Here is a 16,308-nt window from a genome sequence, read left to right on the forward strand (position 1 = left end):
GCCTCGGTCCTGACTCCTAACACACTGGGGCCATACTATGTATGCTCATAAGAGAGTGGTTGGTACTGATAATGGGTGTTCTCGACTCAGTCATGCCGAAAGTTTGACGTGATGAGTCCCTGCTTCGGATTTTGGCTGAAAGGAAGGCGAGACAAGTCTTAAGTCTCCGCCATCCTTGCCCTGACCGAGCCATTTCGAGTTTTATTAGAACATGATGCTTCGAGGAGGGGTATGGTTCCTTCATCACTTGTTATGGTGGACGTATTCTGATTTGGTGTATAATTATTGGGTTAAGTAAACGCTAAGGGAGGCTAAGGGTTTCAAATCTCAGAAAGGTAAAAGGGTCTCTGTACGAAAGCGAGAGCCTCCTACTTGCCTTCTTATAGGAAGGGCAAAACGGAAGGTATTAAATTCGTTCAGGTTTCCAAAAAAATCTGAAAACAAAGATGTGACCGTTCCACTTCCCCACCTCATCAGACGAACCGTCGAATGTAAATGAGTCTCGTAAAGGGAAGTCATTAAAAGCGCGTCTTGGACATCCAAACGGCAGGAGCCTGTCGTGAGTAAATTAAGGGGAACACCTTGTAAACCGATATATTTTCTGGGCAGGTGGAGAACCGACAGCATCAATGAAGGGCTAAATTGAATGAGCCATAATAACGGCTCGGTATTATCAAAACCCACCTTTCCGACTCAGAGGTCGGGCAGCAGGGTTTTGAGGGGCTATTGTGGGGCCCAAGTAATTTATGGGCCAGGCCCATTTACCTGTGGGGAATCCAAAGGTCCGAGCCGAGGAGGGTTATGGCCCAAGCCCGATAATATAAAGCACAGGATAGCCTTGGGATACAGCCGAGGAGAGTTCAGTCCTCGGCAGAACCCAAAGTCCCATCGGACAGAGGGGCAGAAACGGTATAGGGTTAAGCTTGAAAGAAAATCTAAAATATCAAGGGAAAGTTGCCCTTACTGCCATTCAATACTCTGCACCTGACAGAGCCGTACTCTTCAGCTTTTACAACCACCCCCAACGACTTTGAGTATGGACTGATGGGACAAGTATCAGTTTTGGAAAGTTTAAACCTACACGTGGACGAAGGATAATGGACGCAGGCTGGTATAAAAGGAGAAGTAAGTGATCTATAGAAGGGGTTGGGAAAAATGGTCAAAAACCAAAGCCTCCCAGCCCACCTCCAGGAGAAAGACTCCAGGGGTGAAGAGAACTTAACCTTGTATGAACACCATGAAAAACCCACCATCTGGTGACCAAGGCCTAACCTTTCAAACCCACGCTCTATAAATGACATTGTTTGGGCCTTTTCACATGCGAACCCAACACTGTTAGGTTCGTTACGAATCGTGTCCTTACAACTTATATATATGCTTCTCTTTAGACCATGCAAGATGAACTATTTGTAAGAAGCACTAAAAACAAATTCTTCTCTTTAGACTATGCAAGATGAACTATTTGTAAGAAGCACTAAAAACAAATTCAAACTATACATTATATTGTTTACCAAATATCTCACCTTATATAATAATTAAATGTAGAATGTATTATGTTTTCTTAAAAAAATTACAAAATTTAAAACACTTTCAAATAATAAATATAGATAGTTAATCACTTCACAAGTATAAATGCTTGTAGGGTGTGGAAGGCAAGAGCTAAGGTTCAAGTCTCCAAAAGGAAACTTTACACACATTTACACTTAGATTAAGTTAGAGTAGAATTTCTATCTTATATAAAAAAATTTAAAAAAAAAAAAACTAATATATTGTATTAGCTATACTTTGTTAGAAAATAATAACATCATTTTAGGAAGAAATTGAGACTAATACTAAGTTTCATCTACTCTTTTTATTTTTCACCTAACAAAAAAAAAAAAAAAAAAATCGTCAAATTTCTCCATGCATCGAGTGAGTCTGTAATTAATATAAGTAAAGATGTAGCTCTTTTTACTTTACTATTTCAAACAAAAAATGGAAAATGCCTACTTTTATACTTTTGAGCTTTATTTGACCGATTTAGAATAATAGATTATCTTATCAGCTTTAACTTTTAATCACCAACAAAGGCAAACAAATGATTTAAGTAGTAGTTACCAGTTACCAGTTGCCAACATAAAATATAATGAAATCCTTCAGTTTTAGAGGAGTGCGAGAGGGAGGAAAGGAGGTACTTCCAGTTTCTTTAGAACTGCCTTCGAAAAATAAGAAACAAAGATTTCAAACGTAAATGAATTAAAGATATTAGAAATAGGGATCCATTTCAAACAAAATCAAATTTATTTTGTCTAAGAATCATTTCCATTGCATATTACACAATGCGTGTCAACAAATTTAAGATTGTATAACCAAAAATGCAACCACAGTTACTGATAAGCACCAGATACAGAGTATATACTATATAATATTTCCTGTGGGATGATCACGCCATTATCCGAGGTATGAAAAGAGCGCACACAACAAAAAACTTCAAAAAATCTTGATAGTGAAAAAAAATAATAATAATAAAAAAGGCCCTTAGAACTTTAGATAATAAAGATGCCCTTACACTTAAAAGACTTTATATTCTTAAGCAAGCAAAAATTTTGTTAACTGAGAATGGAAAGAATGTACCCAACAATCATCTAAAATTACAGCAGCCAATCACAACCGCATGTCAAGTGTGGGGGAATGAACCCAAGTACAAGACCAACATTTGGGATCTGGATGGCAACTGGCCTAAAGGCCACTGACAGCTGACAGAAACTTAATCCTCAAGATTCTAGCAATGTATTTTTATAAACTAGAAATGATAATGTCACAAAACAGCCAGAAATATATCATATGGCAATCAGGAGATTTAGGTATTAAGAAGCCATGCAAGACTAAGAAGTGTGAAATTGCCATCTGATCATGAGATATTTGCATTCTTTAAAGATGTGGACACGACCGCACCTGCAGATGTCCGCATTACATGCAACCCAAGCATAGCAGTACAAGAAGCATCCGTCTTAAGATGAGGCTGCACTAATTCCCAAATCTTTTTCTTTTGAATCTACAGATTGTCATACAAAAAACAATAAAATGCAGAAAATTAATCTCTTTGAATGTGTTAAAGAAAGGTATAAATGATGATCATGATATTGCTCAGAAAAGGAGGTGCTAGAAATTCTTAGATACCCGCCATCAGACCATTCATTATTTATTAATGGGAGATGTGATTACCATAATATGGGAATGTTGCAGTGGTCACAGCTGGTAGGGACACCTCACAAGGGATACCCCACCACTTGAATATTCCACATACTTCTTCTAGAAGAGTATTACTCATACGGCACAAGTCTACAGCATAATTTTCTCTATATTATCTCTCCATTACTCTTCTAACAGAATGTATATAGAGAAATGAAGCATAAACCTCTCTAACAGAACGTACATGGAGAAATGAAGTATAGAGTATAGACCTTATAAACAAGTGATAAACTACTAATTATTGTAAAAGCTTAATGTGGGACTCTCTCACACCCTCGTGTAAAAACAAAGACAGATACAAATGAGTTTAGCATGTATTCTAAGAATCTATAAAAGGTATGGGTCATTATCAAACACACCCCTCTTGTACTACAAAATTGACTTTTTAAAACCTTGTGTTATCTAAATAATGCAATTGACCATACTGTTAGACTTCTGTCCCTTTTTTATTGGATGGAAAAGGACTATGTGGGCTGTTCATAGTAACTGATTCCTACCCACCAATCAAAAAAACTGATTCCCACCTAACACATATCTCCACAAGGATTTGGTATCCTAAGATTGCATCACTTTTCTTACAAGCCAAGGATCCATTTATCTTGATGATACAACCCATCCTACTCCCAACCTCTTCAAAATAAAGAATGCTTGAAAAGGCTACCTAGCAACAAAGGAAGCTCTAAATAGATTTGGAAGCCATGTCTGATAAAAAACTTTAGCACATAGCATACACATTGTCAGTGCAAATTAAACAAGGGAGCACTGAACAAAAAATATCACATATAGCAGGGGATTATAACTCATGAACAATGTCTACTACATGTTTTTCAAAGCACTTCCAGCCTAAATCATAGTCTCTCACAAATTAGCTTGATAATCATATAGGCAAGAAAATTCCTCTTGTCTAAGGGGATTCTCAGTAAGCTGAATGAACACAACATATTGACTCTAGAGGTGTTGGTTGCAACATTGTAACAAGAGAAAGGACCAGGTTATAAGGACTAAGAAATTGGAAGAGACACTGGTTGTAACAATCACAGAGAGCTGGGGACTATAAACTTCAACTAAGTCAGAAAAGGGAATTCAATAAAATGAACAAGCAATTTATGCTTTTCCTTGTTTCAATTTGATGTAACAAAACTATCAAAGAGTCAAAACATGTTTTTGAATTTTACTATATTTGGTGGAGCAAGACCCTTGGAGTTTAAAAGCTATAGCACTTCAGTCTATATAGCTATAGACCGAAGTACTAGTTATCAGGATAAGTCACATTACTATTACTCACAGCAGGGAAAGAGGAGGAGAAAGAAATGCAAGTACATCATTAAACATGAACAAGAATCCACAACAAATGTCTAGAAACAGTAGAAAGGCTTCTGTTTGTAATCAAATTTCAAAGTGATGAATCAACAATTACTCCGTCCCTCTTTCAATAATTACTCCCTCTTTGGGCTATCTCCAAATAATTGAAACTTTCCACTAGTAGATGTTCTATTTTCTACACTACAGTCACTTTTTGCCAAAAACTAAATGAGATTCTCATAAAAATTAGTGCCACCTCTATTATAAAGGACATTCTAGGAAGATCACCATACCTTTAACTTTTCATTAATAATTGTGTCATTTCGAACGTTGCAAAAAAAGGAGATAGAAGGAGTAAACAGAAAATTGATTCGCAAAAAAAAAAAAAAAATACAGGACAATAACGCACCGGATATCTGGTTTGACAGGCCACTAGTCTAATAAGCTATATCTAAGACAGGAATATGGTCATTATCATCAAAAACTGGTTTAATATTTTACATAATGATCTCAAATAATTTGACATTAATGCAGCTATTAGCATGTTAACATGTGCCTATTATGCAGATATAAGTACTATCCTCAAACCTCTTAACCTTTTTTTTGATAAGTATACCTCTTAACTATTTTATACAGTAAACATAGATTCCACACAAATAAAATAATACAAATTATGTGTTATTGACCAAGATATTTGTGCAATGATTGCGCAAACACTGATTGACATGCAAACCAAAAAATCTCAGGGAAATTTTTTTTAATGGTAAGTCACACATGAACTCAGCAAATCTTGGACCATGACTTTACAGTCCAGCAATTCTTATAGAGGGAGAGGGTATCGTTTGAGATACAGTTGATTCACTTGTTTCTTTTCCTGTGTTGATTGGACATTACATGCTTGAATGCTTCAAAGGAAAGAAGTGGGTACCTGGTTGGGTGTGGCAGCAGCAGGTTGATTTTCTTTTACGTCTTCTGAACCAAACCAAATTCTTTCACCAGGTAGTGAATCCTCTGGAGGCACTAGAAGCTCAACATTCTCATGGGATGCATCAGAAGCAGCCATAAGCATCCCACATGACTTGACACCACGCATGTTCCTTGGCTTCAAATTAGCAAGAACAACTACTTTTTTATCCTGCATGTACATGTATATCAAACATTTGATGCAGTTTCACAGTGTATTCTGAAACAATTAATTTGGACACTGACAAAGAGTGAAAGTCCATTTTATTTTTTTGAAGTAAATATCAACATTATGAAATTTCCAAATTAATAAGCAGGTAAAGAAAATGACTTTACTTTTTGTGTTCTCCTTTGGAAATGATTTCATTTGCTTCCTACATTTTTCACCCAAAGATTGATGGGAAAAAATCAGATTTAGTCAGATCTCATTGTCTGAATAGATATAACTGTTTCTTTCTTTCTTTCTTTCGCTGTGTTAAATCATGGAAATGCTAAGATCTGATCAAACTATGTATGTATATTTGATCTCTTGAAATCTATTATTCCCTGTATGTCTTTTTCAAACATTTCTGGGAGTGTTTAGTTTAGCTATTAGTATTACTACATGTTACATGGAATAGAGGTTGCATTTGGGAGGCATGAAGCTCAATCTTCTTGTCTCTCAGTAAAGTTTATCATCATGACATAATAAATAAATAGAAGACAAGAGATTGAGATTTAGATTTAGATGGAGATATATACAAATTAAATTACGTGGGTTCATATGAAAGAAAGAAATTGGAAATTGAGATAGAGCTGACCTGAAGGAGGTGAAGGGGAACAAAATTGACTAGGCCGCTACAGATAGTTCTGGGTTCAGCTTCTCCAACATCGACCTCTTCGACGTAAAGAGAGTCAGCCTCCTCATGCCTCCACGCCTTAACAACACGCCCAACCCTTATGTCCAGCATCTCCGCCGCTTCTTTTATTATTAGTTCCGGATCCTTTTTCTTCTTCTCTTCTTCTTCTTCTTCTTCTTCATTTTTATTAGTATTACTACCAACCGTCGCCGCATCAGTATCGGCCGCCGCCGTGCAAAATGATAATGATAATGATGGTACCCACTGTGACTGTGTGCTTCTTGAAAAGGAGGAGAGGGTGAGTGGCGATGGAAGACGACCATTATTATTATTATTTTGGTTATTGTTATTGCATATTGTTACTGAGACTGATGATGATGGTGATGGTGATAAGGACGAAAGCAGCAACGCTCTGCCTCTGCCTCTCAAAACCTTTGCAATTGCACAATAGGAAGCTGCTGTTATTGTATTCGTTGGCACTGCCATCGCTACCACCATCCTTCAATACACTCACGAATCAATGTAATATGGATATCTATATCTATATCTATATCTATATATTATTATCCTCACATCATTTCGTTTCCTGGGCGAAAATGGGTAATTACCCATAAAACCCGAACTATTTAGTTAGTAGGGTCAGTTTGGAAACATATTGGCAAACTAGCAACTCGAGCCTCAGAGGCTCGATTTTGGGCCCCTAAATCGAGCCTCTGAGGCTCGGTTTACGTGCTTTGACATGGCGTTGATGTGGCAGGAGTGTACGTGGAACTCGAGTTTTTAAGTCTCGAGTTCCACGTAGGTGCCACCTAAACTCGAGTCTTTGAAACTCGGTTTACGTAAAAAGTTAAACCGAGTCTCAAAGACTCGAGTTTTAACCAAAAAGACGCGCGCGTTGAACTCGAGTCTTTGAGACTCGGTTTTAATTTTGAAACCGAGTCTTAGAGACTCGAGTTTCAAACCATTATTTCCCCTCCTGTCTGGTCTTATCAAGTGTCTTTGCTGTCCTCTGTGCTAGGAATACGTGCTCTGTGCTAGTCTATTAAAGCTTGTGTTGAAGGACATGTTTTGTCTGTTGCTTGTGCTAGTCTATTAGTCTATTTTGGTGCTTTTGCTAGTCAACAGTCTTTGTTGCTTCCTCCAGCAGGTAAGATGAGTACGTTGCTGAAGGACATGTGAATATAATTTGTCTGTTTTGAGACATATTCAAAAAATATGTTAAACTAGCACAAGCACCAAAAACTTCTCTCAGACTATGTTGAACCTAAAAAACTCTCACACTACTCTCAGATGCAGAGAATATTTTGACTAAACACAACTCTCTCACATGAAGAACAACTTGCCTCAACAACTCTCACCTTCAGCAACTTCAATCATAGAACCTCTCTTAAGAACTCTCACAGAGACTCAAACTCTCATACATATTTAGCAGCAAAACATTGCTCCTCTCACTCTCATACAATCTCAGCAGTACATTTGCACATCATTATGTCAAGTAAGGGTCTCCTCACTCTCTAATTAGTTGTTTAGTGTATATAGCTGCTTTAAAAAGTGTTGCTTGCATTGTTTTAGTGTATATGCCATTTCCTAATAAAATATTTGTTTGTATTAGGCAAATATATTTGTTTCCTGATAAGATATTTGTTTGTATTAAAATATGTATATTTGTTTCCTTATAAAAAATACGTATATATGGGTACTAAACGAACTATGGGAGGGTGGCTCCTGCTGCATGTCAGGTGGGGTACCCAGGTCAAAGGATGGAATCGGTGACAGCTGAAGAAATGACTGTGGGGTGGGTGGACGGACGTCAGACCCAGAACAAGGAAGTGGGGTGGGTGGAAGGATGGTGGGGCAAGGAGACGGATGGTGGGCGGGTGAAGGGATGGTGGGCGTAGGGGCTGGATGTGGGTTAGGTGAAGGGATGGTGGGCGTAGGGGCTGGATGTGGGCTAGGTGAAGGGATGGTGGCAGTAGGAGCTGAATGTGGGTTGGGTGAAGGGATGGTGACGGTAGGGGATGGATGTGGGGTGGATGAAGGGATGGTGGGGCTGGCGGATGCATGTGGGGTGGATGCAGAGGGATCGGGGGTAGGGAGAAGCTGAGGGGTAGCAACAGGCAGACGGGATTGACATCCGGCCGGAGCTGTGCTCGTGCTTGGGCCGGTAGGCCCCGCTGCCTCCTTAATCGGGGCCTCAGGGATAGGAGGTTGGACACGTGTCATCGCCTGTACTGCCGTCAGCACCTCAGTAATGTCGTTGTGGTCCTCCGTGCCCACTGGATGATGCCTCAATAAACGGACGTATCCTTCAATCTGCACATGGAAAAACCACACATATTAGACCTGCAATACGAAATCAACAATGCCAATTGATAATAAAATAAATATTGGTTCTGCTACTAATAATTGCAAATTAAAGGGAGATGAAGTGGTAAGCAAAAAATGTAGTAACAAACATCATGCTCTCTAAACAGTGGTTTCATGGTAAGAAACACGGTAACATGTAGAAGAGATTGAGAAGTTACCAGCAGAGTCACTACAGCACCAGGCCTATCGATGAACCTCCGAGTCACCCTTTTGAACCAGTCATAGTACTCGTGCTCTGGAGGCATATCACCAAGCACAGCTTCACAACGCCGATCAAAGCGATTACCCCACTCAAGGATATGCGCAGCATGCTTCTGCATCCAATTAACACCGATCTTCCCCCTCAAATCAATGCCATGAAGCACTCTGTCAGTGTTAACAGCGCGGGGAATTTCTTGGATCATCCCGAATTGACGAACAACACGATCCGGTGTATGTTTCTCTACTAGGTGGAAACATACAAGCGGCACCGTTGCCGTCCATACGGCCCTCCCTGCAACACACCAGGGCGGGAGGTCGTCAAAATGAGCTTCATATGGCTGCCACACCACCTACAATAGCCAAAAAAGAAGTACACAACACATTAGGGAACAATGTTTATATTTCAAAGTTCACGAAACCTATATGGACGTTCGTAAAAGCGTAAAATAAGGCATTTTCATACCTGGTCTGGCAACATGGAAGCTAGTTGCTCGCGATACCTGTCCCTGAAGATGTGGGCGGGCCTATTTTTCTTGTTTGGGACCCACAACCACCTACAATCAAGAAGAATGGATCAATAAGTACTGAGATAATGTTAAAACTATAATGTAATCACATATATGAAATAAAAGGAAATAAAAGGAAATTGAAATTTGAAGAAATAATGTAATCACTTAAGATGAAGAAATGAAGAAATAAAAGGAAATTGAAAGTAAGGTGGAGGGTGAGGTCATGTGAATTGCAATAGTAATTAATTCAAAGTTAGCTTTTTTATACTTTTTATTTATTTATAATTTTATATGCTTATATTTCTTTATATATTATGAGTCAACATCCATATAATTTATTGAGTCTTAAAACTATAAGTCCATATTTCAACTAATATATCAATTTCAAGTCTAAAACTCTACCCAATAATTATAATAATACTATTGATTCTCAAAAAAAAAAAAAAAAAACTATTAAAACAATTTTTCTATTAAAATATTCTAAAAAAATTACTATTAAAAAACAGAAATATAAAAGCTCAAGTTAAATATTGCAGTACTAGTTTTATTACTTATATATTACGTGTGGACCCACATAAACAAAGCCTAAAACTTTTTTTTTCAAGTCTCTTTGTCATTTCCAACAACTAGTCACATGCTAGGTTCACAAAACAAGAAAGAAAACACAAAACAAGGCAATGAAAATTCAAAATAGAATTGAAGAAGGACTAGCGAACGAAGAGAAAGAAGAAGAAGAAGAAAAAGAAGAAAGAAGAAAAAGAAGATGAAGTAGCAATAGCAACTGCCTCGCCTCAGCCTCTCTATCTCTCTGTGACTTTGTCTCGCCTCTCCTAAATTTCCTTACTTTTTTCTTTTTTTCTTTTTTCCTTCATCTTTCAGACTTTCACTTTCTCTGTTAGGTTTTTCTGAGTTTTCTTCTTCTTCTTCTTGATTTACATGGGTCATGGGCTTAATTTTTCAACATATGTGTAAATATATGGGCTGTAAATGTACTTCATAAGGGGGGCTGGCTGGGCTAGGAATTCACGAGGGGGGCCTAAGCTAAAAACTAAGGTGGGGCAAGCTTTTTTTTTTTTTTTAAAAAAAAAAATTTAAGCTACTAATTAATTTTTTTTTTGTTTTTGTTTTTTGGGGCCCAAGGGGGCCCAGGCTCCCTTAGGCCCTCACTTGGGTCCGTCCCTAATTTAGAGGCAACAAATTATGAACCAACTTACCAAACCCATAAGCATGTGTTGTAAAAGCCATAAATTCTGGTTGGTTCGCTATCCAGTAATAGTGTCTTCTTCCTTGTGAGGCACGCAAACAAAAATGATATCTATGTCAATGTGTGTGCTTCGTAGTTTTCTTTTTTTTCTTTTTTTCCTAGTCAGAGTAACCATTTTAAGAGAACCTAACAATTGCAGTTAATTTCCAAGGTACGTCATCACATTGGTTTGAAACCCAAACCATCTTCTAGCTTAATTGGCAGCTGTGAACATTTATAAATGTTTACTGTATACTCCAAAGCCCCAATAGCATGGTGTGAGCTGGAATACATAGCTGTTTAAATTTGCTTCTTACTTCAATATAATTCACTTTGAAACTTTAACAAAGAGATAAGGTTTGGTGCTGAACGTGAAGGGCATTGAATGTTTTACATTCCCATCCATTAAATTGTTCCACACAACTTGACTGAAAAGCTCATATTGCTAATAGCTTTCACACTAGTGTTTTATTTTGATCTTTCTTAAATACAGTCCTAATGAATCAGGATGGGCCACATATATTCTCAATTATATATTTCTTTGTTCTAGGGGTTTCTGTTGAACTTTATATTCTGAGTCATAATGCTAACTCTCTTTACATGAAAACATCCAACTATATAAGTAACATATTATATTCCTTTTTGATTGGCCTTCCAACTGAGTTTTCTCTACTTCTTTTAATCATTACGTTTTTTCGATATCTTCTCTTGCTTCTTATAGGCACAATCCCCAAGTTCCAAACTGAAAAGGAATATTTAGATTTATATTGTTTGAAATGGCTTTCATCTTGAATAGACAAATCATTGGTGGGATTGTGGCTGCATTGTTGACAGGCTCAATCCTAGTGGAAATATGCAAATAAAGATGGTAAAACAAATTTCCAAATATAGATGCATTTGTGTGTGTGTGTGTGTAATGCATTGTAGTTGTCAAATATAGAATCATATTGGGAATCAATTATTATTATTATATTCTTTTTTTGGTATTGTGCATCATAATGTGCAGACATTTTGAAAATTTATATAATACTATAATTCATATAATAATTATACATATATAATAAAATTAAAGCATTTATGCTGATTCACCTCTTACTCATTATATGTAGTGTCTTTTACATTCTTTATAAATAACCTAAAGAGACTCTCTCTATGAGTGTTACTGATTACAATAAAGCCTTTATAAAAAACCTAAAGAGACTACGACTTCAAATAGCAAATAAAATTCCTCAAGAAGAAGTTAGAACCAAATAGAAAAAGAACTCAAAACATAATATAAGACTCGTGCTTTGGTGAAGACAGTATGTTATAGCAGTATGAGGTAGAGACTTACTTCAGGGATAGTGGACCACGTACTGGAGGACCGTAAGCACCCACTGGCGGGCCTCGCTCAACTGTCGGGCACAAATAGGGGAACCTGGCCCATGCCCAGTACTGGAGCAACAGCAAGCACCCACCAATCTGACTGGTGTCCTCGCTTGCCCTGCATAGCTCTCGATACAACCATGCAAGGCAAGCACTTCCCCAACTGTACCTCCGTGGATTGTGAAGGTCTTCCAACTGCTGCACCCACATTAGATGCACCCTATCGCCGGATTTGTCCATGAATATTGTGTCCCCCAATAGCGCTAGGATGTAGCATCGTGCGTACTTATGCAGCTGATCCTCTTCAGCATCAGGCGGCAATGGGTTAGCAACTTCCTCCAAAAGGCGGTTGATGAGAATCCTCTGCCCATCAAGTTGCTTATGGTTATTTTGAGTTACAGGTTGAAAACCAAGGAAGTCCCGGCACACATTCACCCAAGTTTTTTGTGTGCTCCCTGTTATAGCGTCACCATCAACAGGAAGCCCGAGAAGAACCTCCACATCCTGCAATGTGATGGTCACCTCACCATGTGGCATGTGAAAGGTGTGAGTCTCGGGCCGCCATCGCTCCACTAAGGCCGTTATCAGGCCATTGTCAATCTCTCTACCCGGGACCCACAGGAGTCCCTCCAAACCAACTGTGGTGATGATGTTCCTCACTCGGTTGTCCACCATTGGAGGTTGCTTGGAGAACTCTGAACTACGACTACGGCAGGTAATGGACCCTGGATCCTGCACATAACAAAATCATGGATTAATATAGTATATGCAAATATGTGTACATTGTATGGATTAAATGCATGTGCACAAGTTACTGTTTTAGTTGAGTGTTTTACCCGCCCATTCCAAATAGCTTCAGACCGATGCGTCGCCTGCTGTGTCAACACTGAGTCGTCAATGGGTCCAGGCTGTGTATAGTCAATGCGTCCAGCATTTGCAGCAGCCATACTGAAGAAGAATGATAAGCAGTTAATTTCAAAATTGAACACACAATATGCTTAAATATATAGGTATGAGTTAGAGCAACTAAAGCCACTTTGTACAATGAGAATTCAGTAAAAGATGAAAGACTAAACCAAAAGAGGCCAATATGAACCAATGAGAAGCCGGTGAGTGAGAGCGTGAGTGGAGAAAGTCAGTGACGGATCAGTGTGTGAGAGGGTGAGACAGTGAGTGAGAGCGTCACCTTAAGCGTTTGCTCTGTGTGAGAGAGAGGGTGAGGGTGAGGGTGAGTGACAGTGGAGAGTGATTTGTGTGAGGTGAGAGGCGTTATTTTTGAAAATGTATTATTTGAAACTCGAGTCTCTGAGACTCGGTTTTACTTTACGTAAACCCACTCTCAGAGACTTGATAACACGTGGCATCTACGTGGAACTCGAGTTTCTGAGACTCGAGTTCCATGTAGACGCCACGTGGATTTTTGCCACATGGAACAACCTAAACCGAGCCTCAGAGGCTCGATTTACGGGCCCAAAATCGAGCCTCTGAGACTCGAGTTGCTAGTTTCCCAATTTCTTTCAAAACCGGGCCAACTAACTGAATAGTTACGTTTTTATGGGTAATTACCCATTTTCGCCCGTTTCCTGCCTTCACCACAAGTCACAAGTCACAACACAAACTCCCATTTTACAATAAGCATTACCATTATTATTATCATTGTTCTCAAATTTTTTTAATTTAAATTAAAATTATTGTGATTTAAGTGATGAACATTCTAATTGATTTGATTTTTTTGTGTAAGTGAAATTCAAATTTAGCTCTCTTATTAGAACAAAAAACTTTATTAATTGAGTTAATTGCAATTCATTAAATTATTGAAAAAATGATGGAAAACGACAAAAGAGAAATTGATTGAATTTAGCTAATAACTTCAAGTTTTTTTTTTTCTAGTTTTCGTCATGCTCTTTATTTTTGGGCAAAGTTTTTATTTATTTATTTTATTTCTTTGAGGGAATTGGGCAAAGTATTTAGTTTTAGTTTTGTTCTTCACATTTTAGATTTATAATCATGTGCTATTTTCCTTCTAAAATAATAATAATAATAATCATGTGCTATTTAGAAATTTTATAATGTGAAGTAACTTCTATTCTCTAATATCAAAATCAGATCAAATCAAAATAGATTTATCTTACACTACCATCTGATTGGTGGTGTCAAAATGAACAAATAAAACAAAATTTTGAAATTTATTATATGTTGAACATCTCCTAAGTGCAATTATTTTTGTCATTAAAAATATACAAAGTTTTAATACCATATTTATGTCATATAAAAATAAAATGGCACACCTTTAAATAAACTAGTCACAGAGAAAATTTGTTAAAAAATACTTTGTTCTCTCTAAAAATTAAATTATTTCTAAAATTATTTCATCTATTTATCTCTACCAATATATCATTACAGCTAAATCACTTTTAAACTAAACTAACAAATTAGTCCCAGTATAAGTGATTAACCAATTTCCATAAAGCAAGAATTAATCTACACAAAGCATATCAAAATATAAAGCAATATGGAAAAAGGGTAAAAGCATGCAAACCACAACTAAATACTAAAGTGTTTAGGAAGAGGATAACTCGAAACTCGGGCGGAAAAACCTCTCGCCGAACCACACCGTCAAAAATCTCAACTAGACAAGATAGTTGCAATACAATAGAACACTATAAACCCTCCAAGCCCAGAAGCCTAGGTGTATTAAGCCCTCCAAGCTTTAGCTAGTAACCTGCTTCTCCAAGCCCTTTCTCCTTCTAGCTTACCGAAGACCCTCCAATTAAAGCGCCAATGTAAACTCCACAAGATAGATTGGATTTTGAATGTAGCTTCCTAAATTTCCAATAACCTCACTCACTACTCACAAGGGTCTATGTATAGGTGAGATGAAAGAAATACAAATCTCAATCAAGGATTGAAAGAAATGGAAAAAAAATGTATAAAGTGTTTTTGCTCAACAACCATGAAAGCTCACTTAGTGTGTAAAACACTAGTGAATGTTTAGACCCCCAATTACAAAAATACCAACACAAGCTTATATTCAAACAATATATGTGCGGAATGATAAATATAAACTATACCCAAATATTGCAAACTACTCTAAACCATAATTTAATCACAACACAGCAGTAATTAAAAGCAAAGAGTAAGGATTAGAGAGAAGCAAACACAAGATAACACCAGCACGTGTTATTGAAGAGGAAACCGAAGTACTCGGCGAAAAGCCTCTCCGCCGCCTTCCAAGCGGTAAAATGATCCACTAGAAAATCAGTTGAGATACATGAATAGCAATAGACCCTCCAAGCCTAATCTACCCAATGCACCTAATCCCTCCAAGCTTCTTGCTCCAACAGGGTTACGCCTAACATTGTCTTCTCTAGCTTACCGGATCCTGCAATAAGCCCATTGCATCAACCAATATGAATTGGTTCTCTCTTGAACTGCTTCCCAATACACCAAGAACCTTCTCACTGATATGAATATGGTGAGGTAAGGATTTGGCTTAAGATCCTTTCAAGAGTTTGACAATTGAGAGGATGAGAGTAGAGAAATTTGGAGATTCAAAGGCATAAGATTGTGGATGAATCAATCTTGTTTTTCTCTAGGGTTTTTCTCTCAAAATTTTCTCTAGAAGCTCTCTACATTTCGTGGGTATAAGGGTATTTATAGTAGGGTATGAGAAGGAATGTGAAAAGTCATTTTTCAACAAAACATGGTGTACTAGCGAGTCACTTGTGATTGGGACAAGTCGCGAGTTCCAGTCACCAGAAAATAGAATGGTCAGACTGTACTTTTTATCCTGTAGTGATCCAACTGTTCTAACCCTTCAACTTCCTACATGCTCCACTCGTGTGACAAATTCTGGCGAGTCACCACTCGCAAGTCAGTCATGAGATCTAGCCGCGAGTTGCCTTTTGATTGCACACACTTGATCAATTCTTTACACTCTCTTACATACAACCCTTACATTATTTCCACTTAAATTCAAGGTTTCTAAATGTTGAATTACAAGCAAATTTGACACGGAATAAAGTCAACACATAGTTAAATAAATTCAACTTTACAAACCAAAAGCTCTCTCTTTACTTACAAGGGCTTCCTAATACACCAAGAACCTTCTCATTGATATGAATATGGTGAGGTTAGGATTTGGCTTAAGATCCTCTCAAGGGTTTGACAATGGAGAGGATGAGAGTAGAGAAATTTGGAGATTCAAAGGCATAAGATTGTGGATGAATCAATCTTGTTTTTCTCTAAGGTTTTTCTCTCAAAATTTTCTCTGGAAGCTCTTTATATT

At 37.6% G+C, this 16,308-nt stretch overlaps 2 protein-coding genes across 2 annotated transcripts; both read right to left on the reverse strand.

Moving 5' to 3' along the window:
* Positions 1-2,524: 2,524 nt before the first annotated feature.
* LOC115965877 (aminoacyl tRNA synthase complex-interacting multifunctional protein 1) lies at positions 2,525-6,918 on the reverse strand. Its single transcript, XM_031085172.1, has 3 exons — positions 6,297-6,918; positions 5,462-5,668; positions 2,525-3,034 (listed from the first exon to the last, which is right to left on the reverse strand). The coding sequence occupies exons 1-3, from the start codon at positions 6,831-6,833 to the stop codon at positions 2,891-2,893; spliced, it is 888 nt and encodes a 295-aa protein (XP_030941032.1). The 5' UTR covers positions 6,834-6,918; the 3' UTR covers positions 2,525-2,890.
* Positions 6,919-7,453: 535 nt separating this feature from the next.
* On the reverse strand, positions 7,454-13,421 carry LOC115965246 (serine/threonine-protein phosphatase 7 long form homolog). Its single transcript, XM_031084418.1, has 7 exons — positions 13,348-13,421; positions 12,857-12,968; positions 11,989-12,752; positions 9,367-9,457; positions 8,861-9,253; positions 8,022-8,648; positions 7,454-7,525 (listed from the first exon to the last, which is right to left on the reverse strand). The coding sequence occupies exons 1-7, from the start codon at positions 13,419-13,421 to the stop codon at positions 7,454-7,456; spliced, it is 2,133 nt and encodes a 710-aa protein (XP_030940278.1).
* Positions 13,422-16,308: the final 2,887 nt, after the last annotated feature.

The sequence above is a fragment of the Quercus lobata genome, chromosome 10 (assembly GCF_001633185.2).
Source record: "Quercus lobata isolate SW786 chromosome 10, ValleyOak3.0 Primary Assembly, whole genome shotgun sequence".
Lineage (NCBI taxonomy): Eukaryota > Viridiplantae > Streptophyta > Magnoliopsida > Fagales > Fagaceae > Quercus > Quercus lobata.

Bases quoted from the DNA above. Each gene is read 5' to 3' on its own strand.
- LOC115965877 (XM_031085172.1), bottom strand. From the start codon at position 6,833: ATGGTGGTAGCGATGGCAGTGCCAACGAATACAATAACAGCAGCTTCC. The intron at 5,669-6,296 runs GTCAGCTCTATC...ATGTACATGCAG, and splicing joins TTCCCCTTCACCTCCTTCAG to GATAAAAAAGTAGTTGTTCT. The intron at 3,035-5,461 runs GTACCCACTTCT...GACAATCTGTAG, and splicing joins CTGCTGCCACACCCAACCAG to ATTCAAAAGAAAAAGATTTG.
- LOC115965246 (XM_031084418.1), bottom strand. From the start codon at position 13,421: ATGGAACTCGAGTCTCAGAAACTCGAGTTCCACGTAGATGCCACGTGT. The intron at 12,969-13,347 runs GTAAAGTAAAAC...ATTCTTCTTCAG, and splicing joins GTCTCTGAGAGTGGGTTTAC to TATGGCTGCTGCAAATGCTG. The intron at 9,254-9,366 runs GTATGAAAATGC...TGGCTATTGTAG, and splicing joins CTTCCATGTTGCCAGACCAG to GTGGTGTGGCAGCCATATGA.